This window comes from Artemia sp. Qi Xiang Cuo, chromosome 3 (genome assembly GCF_049724085.1).
Source record: "Artemia sp. Qi Xiang Cuo chromosome 3, ASM4972408v1, whole genome shotgun sequence".
Lineage (NCBI taxonomy): Eukaryota > Metazoa > Arthropoda > Branchiopoda > Anostraca > Artemiidae > Artemia > Artemia sp. Qi Xiang Cuo.
Window position 1 is genome coordinate 45746052 of NC_142796.1, and position 21190 is coordinate 45767241.

At 35.1% G+C, this 21190-nt stretch overlaps 1 protein-coding gene across 1 annotated transcript in view; it reads right to left on the bottom strand.

Moving 5' to 3' along the window:
- Positions 1–4488: 4488 nt before the first annotated feature.
- The window catches only part of LOC148954169 (multiple PDZ domain protein-like), a 416101-nt gene continuing 399399 nt past the window's right edge, over positions 4489–21190 (bottom strand). Inside the window, exons 38-41 of the mRNA XM_089086188.1 lie at positions 19568–19723; positions 16922–17074; positions 15806–16002; positions 4489–6644 (exon numbers count right to left, since the gene is read on the bottom strand). Coding sequence (XP_088942314.1) covers positions 6185–6644; positions 15806–16002; positions 16922–17074; positions 19568–19723 — 966 coding nt within the window. The 3' untranslated portion in view covers positions 4489–6184. The remainder of the gene's footprint in view (positions 6645–15805; positions 16003–16921; positions 17075–19567; positions 19724–21190) is intronic.

Consider the following 21190-nt stretch of genomic DNA (forward strand, 5'->3'; position numbering starts at 1 on the left):
AAATCAAAACACACTAAGTGCAACAAAGAGACTTGACCACAATTAGTTATGATCGATAAGCGATTTGCAAGACAAAAGACCATGAATAGAAACAGAGACGTAGTAGCCATGGGGATGACGGCCTGCAGCCTCTGGTAGGTGCTAAGCTAGTTTATTTTCATCAATACCATGGTCTACTTCTATTGTGGTGGTTATGGTGGGGGGAGGGCAAAAACCAACATTGCCCCGGGCGCTGGAAAACCTATACTACGCTCCTGAATAGGGGTTGACCACACTAACTCCATACACATTAAGCCGAAAAAATTGGTTTGATCTCAATTAATTAAGGTTGTTTAAGCAGCTCGCGAGACAAAGGACCACGAATAGAGGTTGACTGTACTAAATCGGTACATAATAGGCACAAAAAAGAGATTTGATCCCTTTGAATTAAGATTTTCAACCCGACTTGCAGGATAAAAGACCATGAATACAAGTTGACTTCTATTCATGGGTTGACCTCTATAAATAAATACAAATTAAGCGTAAAAAAACAAGGTTTGATCGCAAGTAATTAAGATCCTTTATGCAACTCGCAAGTTGAGGTTTGACAAATTGAGGTTTGATCTCAATTAATAAAGATCGTTTATGTGACTTGCGAGACAAAGGGCCGCGAATCGAGGCGGTCTGTGCTAAATCGATACACATGAAGCACAACAAAAAGGTTTGATCCCTCGTAATTAAGATTGCTTAAGCGACATGCAAGACAAAGGACCACGAACAGAGGTTGACCGTCACATTAAATTGGTACACATTAAGCGCAATCAAGAGGATTGATTCGACTTAATATTTGTACCAAGATCGTTTAAGCTTGTTTAAGCGACTTGAAAGACAAAAGACCAAGAATAGAGGAACATATTAAATCGACGTGCATTAAATGCAATCGCCCTTAACACTTGTGTCAAAATTGTTTAAGCAACTTGATATGTCCTCAGGAAGGAGATCGTCAGTAATGTAATGCTATTACTAAATACTCCGTAAGGGAGTCGGAGAAAATTTTGATACCCTTTTAGATAAAACAGGATGAGGTAAACAAAAATTAATTACAGACGACCAGAGCAAAAGCTTTAAAAGGTCTTCTCGCGATATTCAAGCTCGAAAACGCATGCAAGTTTGTTGATTCAAACCAGTACTTCCGCTGTCCCTGAATTTTCCGAGGTTTCCCTGAAAGAAAACTGGGTTCACTGAAATCTTACAAAAAATTAACGTATACGAACGTTAGCAAGGATTAAAAATCGTTAATTTTCGTTAACGATAATTTCGGGGAAAATTCAAAGTACCGAGTTTTTTGGGAAAATTCAGGGAAATCTTAGAAGATTCCGATAGTGCAAACATTAATTCGAACAGAGTACTTTTGAAAATGAACTAGGACCTTATCACTGTGTTTCAAAGTGTACGATATCAAAAAGGAGACATCTTTGATTTCTCAGATGTCACTAATCAATAAATCAAAGTTGATAATTCATTCATGTTGGATCTACCATAGAAAAGGAATGAATGTGTTTTGACTTTAGACGGTCGAGCTCTCCACAAATTTTCAGGTTGCCAGTGTTTTACTGGAGAAGAGTAAAATGCTATCTTTAAAACAATATAATTAATTATTTAATTAAATAATTTGATTAATTAAATAATAAAATTAATATATTGTATAATCAACACCTTCCTTAGCGTATTTCTGTATGTATTTCTATAACGATGGTTAGGAAAGAATGAAGATTGCACACGGGTGCAAATTGGGGGAGAGGAAGGAGTAGATTTTGAATTATAACTTTTGGTGTTTTTACCGGAAAATCGAAATAGAACCAAAATACACCCCCCCCCCCCCCGATTTCTAAAATAATTCATTGATTTTTTATAACTTCAAAGCATTATCGTTCTCTTCGTAAAAATCGGTAATCTTCAACACAATTGGAAATTCCTGGAAATATCTATGCTATAAAATACGGGCCTTTTGGCCTAAACATGTACTAAATATAAAAAATAAAACAATCACCTTTAACTAGTAAACAAAATTCACCAATGAAGGAATACAAAGAGGTTAATAAGGATCAAAAGGAATAAAAATGATACATAACAAACACTGGCATTTTATTATAAAGTCATATAAATATTCGGTCCATAATTAATTAAAAAGTGTTAGAATTAAAACATGATATCAAACTCATGATTAAAAGAAATATTGCATCGTCATTAAATTTATGGGATCAGAAAATAGCTACATTTATAGACAAAAAGAATTCGGAAAAAATTAAAATTTAAAAATTTAAAATTCAAATTATTAGCATAAGACTATAAAGTGCACATGGCAAAAAATTCAGGGAGGGTGAGAGGGTTAGTACTTCAAAATCTTAAAGTGTTGTCTATAGGAAAAGATGATATCCTTGGACAGACCTTAGGGGAAAATCTTATCCCCCTTCTTCTGTATGCATGCATAAAAAGAACATAGTAGATGCAATAGTTTTAATAAGTTTAGCCAAAGTTATATCGCCTAAATTGGCAAGTTCCTAAAAACAGTAAATGAATAGCTTCAGCTACTTTAAGGCAATCAATTAGGGCAAAATAATACATTGTTACTAGACTGGGTAGACAAACATTAAATTAAAGAGAAAAACAATTATTACGAACGGAGGATAATTCAAAACAGAGTTGCCAGATTGGACGCATATGCGTCACCCGTGCACTTTCTCAGGTGGCTGCTCAGTCAACACATTTTTTCAAAGGGAAGTTTTCTTGAAAAAATACAGCTTCGGCACGGTTTCGCTAAAAAATAAGTGTTTTTGATACATTCTCCCTTTTTTGGCTACACTATCTTACACCCGTCTTCTGGTCAAACTGATTCAAGAGACAAGAAAATAGCGTGCATCATAAGCAATCATCACAGCCTAAGTATACATACAGTCATGAAAATTTGTTTCAGAAATGGAACCCATCAGAGTTCCACAAATGGACGGTGATCAGGGTGCATAGCTATTGATTAATTTCGTGATAGCGTCATTAACTACGTGGCATTCAATCAGATCCAAATGTAATATTTCTAAAGAAAGTTGTGTGACTATTATTACTGAATAATGGTAGCTGGAAAATGCTGGAATATTTTCTTCATTAAAATTTAGTTGTAAGTTTACTAATTAAGCCCTGCGTAGAAAACATCGAAAAACAGGTCTTCTACATTCCCATTGCAATGTATGACCAGAAATCGTTAAAAAATTTTCATAGCGCACTCGGGAAGGAGGAGCCAAGAAGAAATGTACAAGACATGCAGTGTCCCAAAAATCTTTAATGAAGAAGGTAGGAACGCTCATTACTGTATAGATACCTATGTTGTGGTAGTCATAATGCATGTTACACGGGCAATACTGGACAGAATACGTTTTCTCGACAACGCTGGACAAAAAGACGAAGAACAAGCAGACATAGAAAATCAATAAAAGTTTTGAACAAATTAACTTATAAAGAAAAGAAAAGTAACAGTGCATTGTATGGACGCTTTCATAGGTTTACGCTTCTATTTAAATTACCAATCAAAGTATTAAGAAAATCTAAGCACTGAAAAACTTAAAAACTAGAAAATTTCAAAGTAAAAATTTAACTTTTCCTTAGCAGCATATTCAAATTCGATCCAAGCACTGACCTAGTGGTTGCCTTTATCAGAAATCCCATAGAATTATCATTTTCTACGGAGGACTATAAAAATCCTGCAGCCCTATCCCCTGACTTTCAGGACTAACAAATTACTATTCAGACGGTTTGCAAAAAAGCTTTTTTTCTATTTTCTGTTTTTGTGTGATTGGTTTTTCAATCTCCATTCAAGGTGTGCCTTTTTTCGTCATTAAAACCAAGCACCATGGTTTTTGTCAATGCGTTGGCAAAAACATGGTTTTTGTCAATGCGTTGGAAAAAACATGGTTTTGTCATGCATTGTCTTTGCATGACAATGATATGTAATAAATTTTATTGATGCTATTAAACTTAGTGTCACTATTTGCAATTCGTCATTGCAAAAGGCGTTATTGTCTGTTTAGGACACCCCAGAGTGTCATTTCTAAAAGTGGCACTGTTCATTTTTTCAGCACACCAACCACCATTGTTTTTGCATTTTATTGTTTTTTCTTTGTCACTGTAAGAAGTGTCATCATTTAGTTTTTAAGTTATCACCAAAGTTTCAATGTTAAAAAGTATCACTGTTTTTCTGTCAACAGATCATACACCATTGTTCTTTTCTGTCACAATTTTTTTCTCTCTTTTTCAAGAAATGGCGACCTTCTTCATCATGTCATCTGACGAAGTGCCATCGCTTTCATCATCACTGAAAAAGTGCTAGTGTTTTTTTTTTCTGTCATCAGACCATACACCTATTTTCTATACTATTTTTTTCTGTTATCGTAAGAAGTGTCATCATTTCATTGCTTTTTCCTCTCACTACCAAAAGTTTTATTGCTAAATATCAAAACGTTCATTCGTCAATGTCATTATTAAATTCATATATAAATAACAGCGTTCACACTAAGGTCAGCACCAAAATCGAACTAAAAAACAATTTAAAACAAATGGGAAAACAACAACTGGAAAACAGGCTAAATCTATTCAAGTCTAATTTTTTTTAATTAGTCAATCAAATTAATTGCAGAATTTAATTAATTATTTATAATTACATTAAATCTATTGAATCTACAGTTAAATCTATTAAGAATATTCTTAAAAAGGCACAAAGACGAAAAAAAGTATATTAGTTACCTTAACCACATACTTTTCTTACTTCACCCTCACTATAAAGCACATCTTATATTCAAGTTAGTTAAGAAGTAGCACCCGGAGAGCAAGGGCGTATACAGGATATTTGTTCGGGGGAGGGGATTACACAAAAAACTTTAAAAAACACATGACAAATTTGTTACGTTAGATTTTAACGAATCGGACAAAATTTCAGGGGGGGGGGGAAGGGTCAAACCCCGTACTCCCCTCCAGGATACGGCCTTGCCAGAGTGGGCAAAATAGCACAAATGCAGATATGCTCCAAACAAACGAAACGCTTCTTCGGAGCAATGTAGAAAGAAAACAAACATTGAATTTTCGTATTTCGGATGGTATTACTCTTAAAATTGATGTTATATGAATTCTTTCTAACATCCAACCCAGGTACGTGCGCATGGGGGGCGGCTCTGAACCCAACCCCCTCCAGAAATCCTAAATTTTGTCGAACTTCTCTGAACTTCTTATTCAAGTTACCAAATATTTTTTTTTATAACTGTCCCTCCCCCCCCCCCCCAAAAAAAAAGAACGACATAAGTGTCTAATCAACCCTCCGAGAATTTTTTTTCTCGTCGTTTGTTTAGGCATAAACTATGACAATTACTTACTAATAGACTAGTTTGAAATTAAAAGTTGTAGTTGTCAAATTTTCAAATGTAAATGCTTATTTTCAAGTTTTTTTCTTTATAACCTCAAAATTTTTATAATTTTCTCCATTTTTTCTTATATTCTTATGCGTGTTTACTCGACTCCTCCCCCTAAAAATTCCTACACACGTGCCTGGGTCTAAGTGTCTCAATCTCTGACCACCTCTACATATAGCGGAAAACCGTCATAATTCAACGTCCTTCAAAAGCCCGAATGAAAAAGGATCACAAACGCATTAACTATCTCATTATCGTTTAGAAAAGCCAAAAAGGGTAATAAAATCTCATTTGGAGGAATAAAACAGCACTACAACAAAAATATACAACAGAAAACAAAAAGATTAAAAGGTGAACACAAAAATTATAATTATACTCATTTTTTGTAAGCAATACAATCATTCTCGTATTAATCAGTAGAGCTGAGTGATACTAATATTGAAGAACTAAGTTTAGAGAGGATGATTTGATCAGGGGCATCCATTCACAGCAATTTAGGGATACAAGGATTTTTTAAAAACATTTAATAAAGATAGAAAATAATGTATTTTTACAAATCGAGGAGGGAGGGGGCAATTTTGTTGTTTATTCAATTTTTCCACGAAAATACTCAAAAAACGTAGTTTTCGAAATCTAGACGGAGGGGGGCAAATGAGCTATTCAGTAGGATGAACAGTTCACCAAGATGGCAGCAATATCCAATTGGAATAGGTTAAATATACAGCTCTACTGATTAGTCAAAGCAAACAGCGTTCTTACGAAAGGACGGTTAATGTCACGGAGCCTTTAGCGTTTTTCAGTAAAGTAACAGCTTCTTGATGAGTCAAACCCTCCAAACTAATTCCATCAACGGCAAGGATCTGATCCCCTCTTTTAAGCGAACCTGATGATGCAGCTGCCCCCTTTTCAAAAACTGTTTTCACATAAATTGGCAAATCTCCATGTGGACTCCCTGTGCCTCCAACGATACTGAACCCTAGACCGTCTGTTCCTCTCTCTAAGATGACAGTGCGAATTTCTCCTGATCCAGAGTTCTCTAATACGGAGGCGGGATTTTCAGGTATATATGGTGGTAAAACTGGTATTTGGGGTGGTAGTGACACTGGTAGAGCGGGTGGTATGTCTGATTGTGGGCTGATAGGCGGGGCTGGCGAATTTGAAAGGACTATGGGTGTACTGTATCCTTCATTTGATTGGCTGGATGTTGAGCTGTTCCTTAAAACAAAATGACAATACTTTATTAGTTAATGCGAGGGCAAAAGAGAGATAGAGGGCGATAAAAATAAGAGAAAAAGAAATAAGAAGAGATAGAGAGAAAGAGAGAGAGAGAGAGAGGAGAGGGATTGTCGGGAGAAAAATAAGTTGTTCAAGTTTATTCATCAGGGTGTTTTCACCCTCTTTCATGGCACGACCAGAATGAAAATTAATTAATTTTCCTTCACAAGCATCACTGGTTATACAACAGTTAAGTCTTATAAGCGAAGGCAAACTTATATTTTAACGAAAAAAAAAAAAAAAAAAAAAAAAAAATCAATCTTAAAAGAAAGTTTAAATTTCTTTTCATATTTCGTTTTAAGGTGCAAAAGAGGATTACAAAGAATTTAGATTTTTTGATGACAGCGACAAAATGAACTTATCAAAATTAAGTTTGATACTGAATTTTCCACTATTTGATACTATAATTAACCACTATCCTGAAATTATCAGGATAGTGGTGATAGTCTAAGGGAAAGGCATTGCATGACTTGCCAGAGAATGATTCCCTCTCTTTTATTTTCTTTTTTTTTAATATTAAAACAGACGTGCAGCAAAGCTTTTCTGGAATTTACTAAGAATAAAAAAAAAAAAATCACTTTTTTCGACAGGGTTGTCACAGACAGAAAGAAAAAACATTCCTAAATACACAAACAAGCTAAAATAGCAGCTTTGTCGGACTTTTTTTTTCAAGATTATTAAAACTAATTTTAAGCTTTTGAAAGATTTACTACGGACATTTTATTTTTTTTTTCTGCAGCCATTCCGTTTCAACTATTTTTGTTTGGCATTTGAACCAAATAAAGTAGACACAGAGACTTAAAGCTAAAAAAAAATCCAATCATGCAATGGGAAAAAAGTACAAAAATCGTTAAGGAGAAATACAAATAACTAAACAAGATTATAAGTCACAAGAAGAAAATTCTACTCCTGGTAAACTCCCAAATGTTGGTAGTTTGCAAGCATTAAAGCGTATTGCTGTATACTGTCTGAATTTTTGACCCGAGAGGGCGGATATTCCGAGGGGAGAATTTGTCAATGGGGGAATTTTCTAAACATTTTTTAATTTCAAAATACTATTGTTAATGATACGCAGGGGGAGTTTTCTGGGGGGGATTTTTTTTAATGTCAGCATATTAAGCTTCATTTTCATTTTCTATTTTCATGTGAAAATAGAAAATTGACTGATTTATTTTCCTTCGGTCTGAATAAAATCTTGAATACACATTCATCGAGGCATACAGTGTAAGCAAGTGCAGCGCACAGTGTTTGACAAACGAACAGCGAAAGATTTTTTTAAGCATCGCTGAAAGACTGATTCGAATTTTAGAATCAAATACGATTTTACCCACTCATTTTTCTTAACGAGTGGCTGAAAACAATTAGGAAGGGACGTGCACCCCCCCATACGTGACGGCCCTAAATACAGTGTACAGTGTTTGGCCAATGAAAAGTGAAAATATAGTAGTTGCTGGAATGCATCAAGCCATGGCTAATTGTAGAAAAGGCCAAGACAGATAGTCCGAGTGAGTGAGAGGCAAATATGGGACAAGCCCTTTTTAGGATTGTGTAATAACGATGTCATTTCATTTGTTGATAGATAAGTCTATCTATCATCTGTCCATACGCCATTCCTAGGGCAGAACTAGGGTAGACAGTCATAGAATTAAGAGATGAAAGATTGGATTGATTTTGGGCTGACGCGTGACGGACAATGTCCACTGAACTTGTATGCAAAATCTGGGACTGAATTTGCTTGGCCTCAGAGGCGGCAAACAAATGAAACCGAAACCTAATAAGGCTTGGCCGCTTGTAGTCTAAAGGTGGAATACCGTGTCATAGGATTGACACATGACCAACAAGTCCCTAATGCTATTCTAATGCCAGAATAGGTTAGAAAATTAATGTCAAGAAGACTAAGTCGCTAAGAATTGGAATAAGTGAAGGTGAAGATTTGATGTTGCGTAACAAGAAGACAGCTTCACTACTCACCAAGGTAGTGTCATTAGTTAAGAGAGTGGGTACGGTCAAGATATAAAAAGTAGAATAGCCAAGGCCCAGTGTATTTTTTCGCGGTAGAAAAACTGTGTTTGAAAGTTTGGAAGAACAGGAAGATAAGTCTGCGAACCAAGATTAGAATATAAAAAGCTATGGTGATGACAGTGGTCAAGTATGGTTTGAGCCGTACGCACTCCGAAAAACAGAAGAGGAACAATGAAAGAAGTAGAAAGTGTTCACTTCAAGAAATATGATACTAAAATTACCCATTAAAATTAAGTGAAAATTGATTTATGGGCCGCTTTGGGTTGGTTGCCCTGAAAATCGGAATGAATTAAAGCTCAGAGCAAAAAAAAAAACAGGAAAATGGAGTCAAAATCTATAGAATGAAGGCTTTTAAATATTACAGGGAAAGAAAATGGTATGGGGTTGAACGTATATTCCTAAGAATTTGAAAAATCAATGAAGTAGAAAGACTTTAAATTGTAATAAGGAATGAAGTTAAAATCTAGAGGAAAATTATAGAAAAATAAATAAAATAAGAATTTCTTGTTACATTAAAATGAGGCCGCGTTGGAGGAAATTTCGCCATTAAGAATAGAATTTGGAAAGGGAGGAGAGAAATGAGTATTTTTAGGTAAAGAGCTGAAGGTTTAAGCTATCTAAATCTGAAATTCAGGGACATATATTCAAATCTAAAATTCAGAAGGTTATTCAGGAATTTATACCACAATAGTAATATGATTACATAGTATAAAGACAATAACAACTTAACTGCTAAGGAGTGGAATTGAATCTTAGCAGGGGAAAAATGAGAAAAATGGTGGATTTAGGATATTTTCGCCAGGAAGAATACAATGCTGGGGAGAAAGGAAATAAACATTTTTGGCTTAAAACGTGAAATTCTTAGATTTTTGCAAGAAAGAAATTAAGTACTGGGGGGAAGCGGAAACCTGTCTGAAAAATTAAAAAACTTTGTCATTGGACCAGCCATTTTTTAAGGAAATTAATTAAAAAAGGCTTTCCGGAAAGAAGTTTTAAAAGAAAAGCATCAAGGGGGTGAGAGGAGGCGAAATAATAAACTAAAACGTGGAGTGGGGCTTCCCAGAGGTGGCCCTTTATAAAATTTATAAGAAATGAGTTTTAAATATGATGGTGGAGGAATATGGTATAGGGGTGTATGCGTATTCCTAAAATTCTCAAAAATAAATGAAGTAGAAAGGCTTCACTTGAAGAAATGTGATACTAAAATGACCGATTAAAATTAAATGAAAAGCTAAATTTAAGCCCGTAATGAGTGGGTTGCCCTTAGAATCCGACTAAATTCAAGCTCCGAGCGCAAAACTGTAAAAATTAGGGTCCAAATCTACAGAAAGAAGGCTTTTATACCTTACAGGAAAATAGAATGGTATGGGGGTGAACGCATATTCCTGAAAACCGGAAAAATACATGAGGTAGAAACTGATATAGGTGAAATAAATAAATCTTCAAACAAGTATAAATTAAATTGAATAGTAAAAGCTAAAACGGACAGAAGTTACTACAAGCAGGAGCGTGGCTACTGCCGCCTTTTCCAGCCCCAAGGCGTAAAAGTTCTGAGGCATATTGTGTCATTTGCGTTTTATCGTAAAAAAAAAATAATTGTGTTTTGAATTAGGGTGTGTTTATAAACCTATCTGAAAAAATTAACCATATCCTAGCACGGGATCGGGCGGAAATTCTAAGGGGGCGTACGATGCAGATCTAGCCTGAAAACGGCTGAAAACGCTTTGAAGGCTCCTGTAATAATTCAAAATATGGTTTACCATGTGGATCTAAGCGAAAGTTCCTACTAGGTAAAAATTAAATGGGAAGAATTTGACTTGAAAAACTTATATGACACTATTTGTTCTCATACACTGTCTAATTAAAGCTATATCCTTGTATCTTTTGCCAGATTATCCAGCAGATTGAAGAAACTGTTGTTTCAAGCTTCCATTTTTTCTAACTTCAAAAAACTATGTGTTAAATCCTTACTCTGATTTTCCAAACACAAATAAGGAATCAAACTTTAAGCAATTTGGTTGTATATGCATAAATAATTATAATGTGTCTTTAGCATAAAATAACTAAGAGGGGTCGTGCACTAGCTCATTTCACACACAAAACTTAAAGGTTGCATACACCAAAATCAACTCACCGAATTCCGTTATTTACTTGCTACAGAGGAAAATAATTATATTAATAAACTGCTTCTGAAAAAAAACTTAGCTAAAATACAGTTTTGACTTTCAAAAATAAGAGAACAGCGTGTCCACTAATACTGTTTACATCGACATCATCATCATGGTTAAAAAAAAAACTGTCTATTGGTAAAAAGTTGCATTTGTAGGTGATTAAAGAATGTTATCTGTTATTTTGATTAGTCTAATAGAGTCCAAACACAACAATAATTTATTACAAGGGAGACCCATCGGTTGATGGGTTCCAAAGTAACATAGTAAGAGAGGATCACGTCAAATGTTAAGAAATATAATAACTCATAATTCCTAAAAATAGAGTAAGGTCAAAACAATAAGTACACCATTAGAACCGTCTTGTCGGAAATCCTTATGTAAGAAACTTTCTATCCCTTGGCTTGAACAGCAGGGGAAATATATTGGCTTGAAAATCAAGAAAAGTGGCAGCTACTGCAGCATTCTGCCTAAACGGCATTTTTTTTTCCACAGATAGCTTGGCACTGGAACATCGTAAAGTTGTTCAATGGCACATTTGAAAGAAAATTGATGAGGTTAATAACCTTTTGCAATTAAAAAAACATAATTTTTGAAATATAATAAATTTTTCCGCTAAAAACTGCATTTTTATGGCCAATCTTGATGAATGCCAGCTATCCTAACCACTAGTTACAAGCACGTATCCTTAACATTTAAAACAAAATCAATGTTTTTACAGAGATCCGGCTTGCAGCGGTAGCTAGCAACCTAGTTAGAGACTATCAGGTCCAATGTTAAGAAATATAATAACCCATAACTCCTAAAAATAGAGTCAGATCAAAACAAAAGTACACCATTAGAACCGTCCTGTCCGAACCCTTATATAGGAAACTTTCTGTTCCTTGGCTTGAACAGCAAGGGAAATATATTGGCTTGAAAATCAAGAAAAGTGGCAGCTACTTCAACATTCTGCCTAAAAGCCATCTTTTTTTTTCTTTTCCACAGATAGCTTGGCACTGGAACATCGTAGAGTTTATTCAATGGCTCATTTTAAAGGACATTAATGGGGCTAAAAACTTTTTGTAGTTAAAACAAATTATTTTAAAAATAGAATCAATTTTTTTACGAAACACATGTATATTTCATGTTAAAGATTGATCAATGACGTCATAATCGTAGGTTGTAGCCAGATCGGCTCTTACTATTCCAATTAAGAAAAAGCCATAGGCTTTTTCCTGTTTGTAATTTCACATCAAACAAAGAACATCTATATTAGAGAATCACATCTTGAAGCTCATCATATTTTTTGTCTTTCTGTCTTTTTTGTCTGAATCTATTTTTTACAAGGGAGACCCATCGCTTGATGTGTTCTAAAGTGAAAATAACTTTTGATATCTTGTGGCTCATTTGATTATAATGTCATTACCCAGACAATAGGGTTTGGTTTTCATATTTTAATACACAAAATGATACCATATTTCAAGCAAAAAGTGATTTTCATTGTTGTTCACGCCAAGGGACTGTAAGTTTTCTGTATTTTGATTCCAATGAAATATTTTTTTTCAATTCGACACAATTTTGAGGAGTTTCAGGCTATTTTTATGTTACTATTGGCCATGATCCTCTTTTACTAGGTTGCAGCTACTGCTGCAATCATAATGTGAGATCTTAGATTTTTTAATCATATATCACACACAGTAAAAAGCCATCGGCTTTTTCTCTGTTTTAATTTTGTACAGAACAAGCCAAGGAGGATTAGGAAGCGGAATCGCTCAAAATATGACGTCATACCCCAGAAAACCAATTTCGAAAGATACTTATGTTATATCATCTCTTCACAAAAGATACATGTGTATATGAATATTTAGCTTTTTGTAAAAATTACATTATACTTTAAATATTATGCTTGCTTAATTACTAAAGGCACTAGATATAGCAATTTCCTTTCAAAGGTTATTCCAGTTCCTCTCTAGCAGCAAAAATGAAAAGAAGGGGAAAAAAGAGGACATATCAGTACTATAAATGCCAAAAGGTGATTTTCCTTGCTGTTAGATTCGGAGAGGGGGGGGGGAGGGGGGGAGAGGAGCTCCAATTTTGCTGCATGGAGTTTTGCGCAATGGGAATTCCAATGGTAACTTTTGGTTTCGACTCTACGCCATTTGTGAGGGGTCTAAAGCTATTTTTCGAAATTCCCAAAATTTAGTTTAAAAATACCATTATCGTGGTTGTAGCAGTAGCTGCAACCTAGGAAAGGGCAAGCCTTGGCTAAGAACAACCCAAAACCTTATTTAGACTAATCGAAATAATAGTTACAATTCTTAAATCAGCCACAAATGGCGTTTTTTGGGACTAGCTATTTTTTTAAACGTGTTTTTTTAATTTTTGGTTACTATAGGCCATGGTTCGGTTTTTACTAGATTGCACCTATCGCTGTAACAAGAATTATTCAAGGTCAAATTGATAAAAATCCTCAAAAAGTGAGATACAATGTTAAGTGACAATTGGTTAGGTATAAGCTACCTGCCAGTACTGTGCAAACTACAGGCTTCTATTATATTGCACAGGTTATGAGATACACCAGATACTCATTTGTGAGAAGGGTAGCATAGTCTTAGAACCATAGATCACGCTCTGATTTAGCATTTGTACTGAGGACACTTGTAGAGGAATCAAAAGAGTGGAACAACAAGCTATATCTACTATTTATTGACTTCAAAAAGAGGTCTGACTCAGTTGACCGAGAATGCTTGTAGAGTCCTCGATTATTATGGGGTGCCAGGAAAACTAGTGAGCATGATTATATTCCTATATGAAGAGATAGAGCGTTGCGTTAAGGCCGAGAATGCCACAACCAGATTTAAGTAAGCAACCTTCTGAACTAGAATTCGCGGATGACGCAGTCTTGCTTGAAGATTCTTAACAGAGGTTACACTTGACACAATTAAAGGACATGGAAAAAACTTTGGCCTAACATCAATAATGACGCAATGAGCATTTCCATCACAAGCTAACCGCTTGTTCTGCATTGCAAGAATGAGGATCTAGAACAGGTCAAGGAGTTCAAATACCAGGGTAGCTGGACCCACTACGATGGTGAAATAATGACCGAAATTGAACGCTGAATTGGTCAGTCAACCGGAGCTGTTAACACTTAACAGACAAAATCTCATTTAAGGAGCAGCGACTATTCTCTGCGGATGAATCTACGCCTATTTGGTAGCAATGTGCTACGAAATGGACCAACCAGCTCAAAAACAGAATTTTTGCATTCAAAAGTATATGCCTATCGAGTATTCTAAATATAAACTTGGAATACATAATCACTAACTCTGAGATATGCAGTAAAACGGGCCAGTCTCGCACTACTGCTGTTCTAAAAAAAGAAGAGGTGGACATATTTAGGACATGTATTCCGTATGAATGAAGCCACCGTCCGAGTATGGTTGGAAACCAGGCAAAGGAGGAAGACAAGGTCGTCCGAAGAACACCTTGCGGCGAACTCTTGACATGATCTGAGGATGGCGGAGACCTCGTTAATACCTCAATGGGAAGACGTCGCCGCTTCTGGACGAGTGGTTAGGCTTCGTCGACTCTCTATGCACCACCAATGGCTTCGAAGGAACTAATGTCAAAGGGGTTCAAGGATAGTATTTTCAGGCAATGAAGACAAATTTATTAAAATCACTTAGATATTAAATTGGCTTTCAAGCGATCCCTTAAACAGCTCTCCACGATGATGCAGTGTCCCACTAACGGCAGAGGAAAAAAGAAAAAGAAGGACATAAGTGCTACCCTAAGTGTGCTAACCCTAAGTGCTAAAATGTAATTTTTCGTTATTTGTGAAAAATGTGACTTGACTTAGAATAGAGAGGCACTGACAACCTCCGATCTAGGTTTTTTGACAATGGCAAATCCTATGGTATATTTTTCATCTCGGTTTGGCAGCATTTTCAAGGGTTTCAAGATGTTTTCCGAAATAAGTTAGTTGTCAAAAACCGCTTATTACCATTCCTTAATAAGCTTTAAACGACAAATTTGTCTCACAATACATTTTATTATAACGCATTTCAAATTCTTGAATTACTATGGACAATGGTCCTCTCTTTACGAGTTTCCTCAAGGGGCAACCATGATTCGCTTCCTACAGAAATCTAGGTATTTATTACCTTCATTCTCAGTTGACTCATTCTAGTCACCTTTGCTATAAATAGGTCTTATTAAAGTTTCCCTAAAATCACTAGGCATTTTCCCATTGTCAAAAATTTTATTCCCAATTTTAAGTATCTTGTCTTTCTACCTTCATAACAACCGTATTCAGGTTGCTGACCTTGGTCCACCATTGACATATCCATTTGAAAAGTTGAACGTGTCATACTCTTTACTTTGGACAATTATTTTCATCAAAATGGTGCTGGACTCACTATTTCAGAAACCTTACTTTTACTCTCAAATTAAAATCACTACTCTCACGAAATTTTTATTTTTGGGTAAATAAACATAAGTTCCTTGATGATCCATTTGATTATATAGATATTGACAGTTTTTTTTGTTTTATTTTTTAATCCGTTAATAAATTTTCGGTTACTATGGGCTAGATTTCGTTTTTAATAGGTGGCCAATAAGGGAGCGACTATGATTAGCTTGGACACACCTGAGAATACCCAGAAATGACGCAGAGAAAAGTAAGATAGCTATACATTTAATATAAATATAAGAAAAAACGTGTATTCTTTAGCTAAATAAGTCTTCAAATAGAGAGACTAACTTACGCAACACTGACACAAACAATTAAAAGAGGAGTAGAAGAAAAAACAATAAGAAAAAAATGAAGACTCTTCATTGGACTTTTTAGCCAAATAAGTCTTCAATTAAAGAGATTAACTTACGCTATACTGTCATAAACAACTAAAAAAAAGTAGAAGAACTTACGCATCACTTCTATCAGCTCGTGGTGAATTGGTTCCTGGTTTAAGTCTTCCAATCTTTAAGTCAACACGACCCATTGCTGTTTTCAAAATAGCAGCTGCTTGTTCCTGAGATGCATTGCTTAAGTCAATACCATTAACAGACAGGATTTGGTCCCCTTGAATTAATCTTCCGTCAGCTTCAGCCGTTCCACCTTTGACCTAAAAGCGAAGAACTGGGTGCTGAGTAAAAACTTCCACGCATAATTACGCTGTGTAACGAATGAACACACACAGTTTCTTTTGATTCTACCCCCCTGTCCACTCCCCTAAATAACAAAATTGAGTGAAAACTAATAAAAGTCATTGTTGATTCTACAATGCTTTCAGGAAAGCCCTAGTCAAACCTAAAGGGAAAATCTGATTGCTGAGTAAATACATCAACGAATAACTACGTTGTGTAACAATGAATACACACATTGCCTTTCGATTCACCATCCTCCCCTAACTAAAAATTGAGTACAAACTAATAAAAATCATTGTTGATTCTGCAATACTTTCAGGAGAGCTCAAGTGGGACTAAAGCGTACAGGAGGGAAGGAGGAGAGCAGAAAAGACTGACAGCCCCTCTCATATATAGAATAATTTATAAAAAAAAGTAATGTTTGTTTTGACTTTCATTAAATTGTTTATCTTAATTATATAAATGCATTGATTCTGAAAAAAAGGACTTAACTATATTCCGAATTAGTCCTCCAGAGGAATAATTTAAAGATATATTTATGTGAACGTTTGAATGACTGTATATCAAACAATAAGGGGTATAAAATTTTTTAATATTATACAATATACTATTTACAATATCTATAATTTGTGCGCACGTTTGAATGACCGCAAATAAAATTAAAGCTGTAAGAACATTTTCAAATATCAGACTATATATTATTTATAGTATTTATTTTATAATATTATTATTAGTATTATATTATTATATAATGTTTTGTAATTTTCTGACATTATTATCAATATATTAGTGTTTACAGCTACACTCGTATTTTATTTATAATAGTTGGAGGTACTCGTTGAAGCAACTGTAATTAAAGCAATAAGCTTTTTATAAACTAAATAAAACAAAACTTACGACATCCGATATGTAAACTCCAGGACCATTTCGTCTTCCAACAATACTGAGTCCTAGACCTTTGCCTGGTTTTTTCATAAGGTTAACTTCAATTGTATCATATCTATCATCATCCTTCGTTGCACCTTCATCACGAAGCACCACCATTTTCACCTGAAAAGCAAAATCTTGTTTTAAATCTTTATAACGTCCCAAGGACCTGCTTGAAAGCATCAATAATTATACTGAAGTGGCAAAAAAAATTGCCGACAAATAAAAACTCAACGCCATCTAGCATTTGGCGACAATTGATATTTTTATAAATTTAATAATAAGAATAGTTAATTTAGGTTGTGTAGTTGGTAACACTACTGTATTAATAAGTGTCTGGTCTCAGTTCGTCACAGAGAAACGATTACGAAGCTTGAAAGTGTCGCCAAAAGCTAAATGGCGTTGAGATTGTTGACGATATTAACGCCACTTTCCACTGTTATAAGTTACCCATACTCCTTGCCTCACACTTTAAAAAAATGTTAAAAATGAAATGAAAGAATTTTTGAAAAAAAAGCTTAAACAAAATTTAAGAAAATTAAACAAAATTTAATACATTTAATTAGAGAAGTCAAACAAAATTTATTTAAGTAAAAACTCAATAAAAGGTAAAACTTAAATAATTAATTAAAAGAAAATTAGCTAAGAATTTTGCCATCAATGACCGATAGTTGCTCTTCAGACAAGACCTTTTTCCCTTTTTCGAATAGTTTTATGTGAAATTACATTTTCCGATTGTTTTTTTTTCATATTCTCTTATGTTCATGTAAGCGTTTTTATATGAACAGTCATATTTTTTTGTCTTTGGTTGTTTCATAAAGGAATTTATTGATTATTTTTGCCACACTGGCTCCCTCGGATGTTTTGTTAATTGTTCTTTTTTCTAATACATTAATTTTCCTCTATTGGTCATCATTATAAAAACTATAAAAGAAAATAAAACAAAAAGAAAAAATTGGTCCCACCAAGCTACGCGTCGAGTACGGATACCTATAAAATTCTTTTTTTCTTAAACAAAAACTAAAAACATTGGCCTGCAGTTCTTTAATGCATACATGTAATCCAATCTGAAAGTCACTCTAGACCGTTGGGTCCTAATTGAGCTGCAACTTTAAATTAGCGATAAAGTCAATATACTCCTTGATATTTATACTGTCTGAAAAACAACCAACAACTGCAAACCGGCTTTTAAGTTGAGCACGATATAATAAGTTCTAATGGAAGATTATCTATATCTTGTCACAAACGACTCTTGAGTACACCTTGTAATAAAATGACAATGAACAGACGTCCTTTTTAGGATTTAGGAATATACCGGATTCCCAAATTACTTTTTAGGAATATAAGTCGTACTAAGGAAGCTGAAATTTTCCTCCGTATTTGCTTCTTCATTTTCATCATTTTTGTTCACCTCCTCAATATTTACTTCTCATTGTGGTCCTTAGTATTCACTTCCAGTTTATTTACTAGATCTGAGTGTGCTGTCTCGAGCGGCTGCTCCATCTAGACAAACACTCAGAGACAACGTATTCATAATATTAGACCGTTTTATTTAGTTGTTTTTTGGAGGAGGCAATTGCGTAGAGGATAGGTTACACGCCAATATAGTGCCAAAATTTTAAGAACCCAAATGTCAGATTATGAAAGGCATTGGCATTAGCCCTCTAGATACGTTGGAGGAAGCCTGGATGGGAACAGAAAATAGGCCACATATCCTTCATGTTGTCTACGGGGCTCGTGTACAAGTGAGACGATAAACATTAAATTTAATAGCAACAAATTACATTGACAAGTTGAATTTTGAGAACCCCTATTTAATGACACTCAAGCCACTGGATTTATAAAAGTATATTATGACACCTTTGCGGGACCTTTTCAAAAGGTGTCTAATGTCTTACTGTGAGGCGTGTTTCTCAAATCCTAATTATTCACTTCGAAAATTTGCTCACCTGCGCCAAGTCTACCATTTCGAGCGTCAGTTTCACTTGGACAAACCTCGTTAATAGACGGTCTCATAATATCAAATTGTTGGTGAGGAGACAGGGTGACAGACAGTCTTCCCATACGCAACTACGGTTCAGGATCATTTAAAAACTTAAATCCCTGATTTTGGGAGGCATTGATACCATCCCCCCAGATATGCTGGAGCAGGCTGGGTGGTGCAGATATGCTGGAGTAGCAGATATGGAGCCAATAAGTTGGAGCAGACTGGATAAAAAGGAAACACACAAGACATACTTCATATCATTGAAGATTCATATGTGCCAGTAATAATTCACAGAAATTAATAAAACAAAGGTATGTTGACTTTTGAGAGCCCTTTAATAATGGAGAGAAATTTACATGATATCTTCATAGTCACGCATAAAGGTCGCACCTGACATTTTCATAGTTTTGGGATAACTAACAAAAACCTGCACTTTACCAACTTTACCAAAAAGTTGCTAACCTGCTCTCAAATCAGAAAGAACAATGCTTATCGGACATGTACTGCCCTGCTCTGCCTTTCTTTAAGGACAACTAAGTAAATCATTCTTAGAAATTATCCGAAAGATGTGAAAATATCAGATATGCCCTTTAGGGGATTATAAGTGATGGTATAAGGAAGTACTTTACCTTCGCGGGAGTTTGTCTAAGGACGGCTAAAGCTTTGCTATGAGGCACGTTTCTGAAGTCTTCATTATTCACTTCCAAAATTTGATCTCCAGGTTTGAGCCTACCGTCTCGTGCGGCTGCACCATCTGGATAAACTTCGTGAATCAAAATTGAGCCCTAGAAATAGTCAAACACATTAGGGAAGACTATAGTCAGACACGTATATAGACACTGTTTTGTCGATTGGCCAAAGAAACAAAAAAATTATTTTAAAAATTTGAGTAAGAAGTGCCGTCGAAAGTTTAGGATCTCGGGGGGAATAAGCCCCCTGTCTACGTCCTGCAGAGTAAATGTAATAAAAGTGAACTCTTCCTATGTTCATGATATTTCAATTTAATAAGAATAACTACCAGTGTAGGCAGGTTCAGTCAAATTTCACTTCAGCGGCGTGATTTCACGTCCACGCGATAAAAAAAATAAGTCTTCTGGACAAATATTCGGTCTAAACGAAAATTCGCTTGCTAGTCTAAAAATGGGATTGAAATTAAGAGGTTGCAAGCCCGTATTTATGGCCTTAGGCTCCCTCCACTGTGAAAAATGAATATTTTAACAGTTCTTCCTGAACTGGCTATATATTTTCACAAGATTCATTTGTTATTTCCATTTTTTTATTTGAATGTTTTTTTAGATTTTTTTGATCAAAATTGGTAGAAGTGTTCACAACTATGCTGAAACCAAAATAGAACTTAAATGAACTCCAATTACATCTTCCTTATTCGAGCTGGAATATTATTTGTTCAGGGACAAGAGCGAGAAAAAAAAGACATGTAAGTTTAAAAATTATATCTTTCTAAGTGTGTCCTTCATAGACGCTAGCAAGGAGAGGGGAGGACAAGGGGGTCTTTTCACTCCGAAAAACAAGAAGACATTAAGAAAATGCATAACAATAAGAAAATCAAAAAATACCATTGAAATCTTGGTAAAAACAAAGCTCATGGTAGGAATTGCCTTTTCCCTCCAAGGAAATTTCTCGGTGCTAACCACATTGTTCATGGGCCTTTTTTTCATTTAGGGTGAATAGTAACTTTTCGAACTAGACATTCATTAAAGTTGAATAAAACCCCATTAGCAAACATAAAGGGTGAGAAAACTCCTCAATACTAGAGCCCTTATTCTATTATAATGACAGTTTTCTAAGGATTGTGACAAACTAAAACACTTTTTGATTTAACCCACGTTCAATATTACTCTTTCAAATACCTAGGTCCTATGATGGACCTGTACGGCAGCGCCGAAAAGGAGATGCAGGCTCATATTTCTTGGGCTTTGGCTATTTTTCTCCGTCCGAGGAAACCCCATATGGAACAATTACCAAGCTACATTAAAGACACAACTGTAAATATTTGATGCAATATTGGTATCGGTGCAACTGTTCGTCTACAAGACCTGGCTCTTAAAAGCCTCAGAAGCCCGAGTTCAGGATCTCTTCAATCAAAAATGCCTTCGGTATATCCTGAAGGTCGGGTGATCTGCGAGCAACGATACTAACTGCAGTAAATTGGAAACCGGCCTCCCATATCAAATATTACCAAATGTAGAAGCCTCCAGTGGTTTAGCCATGTACTACGACACCTTAAAAACACG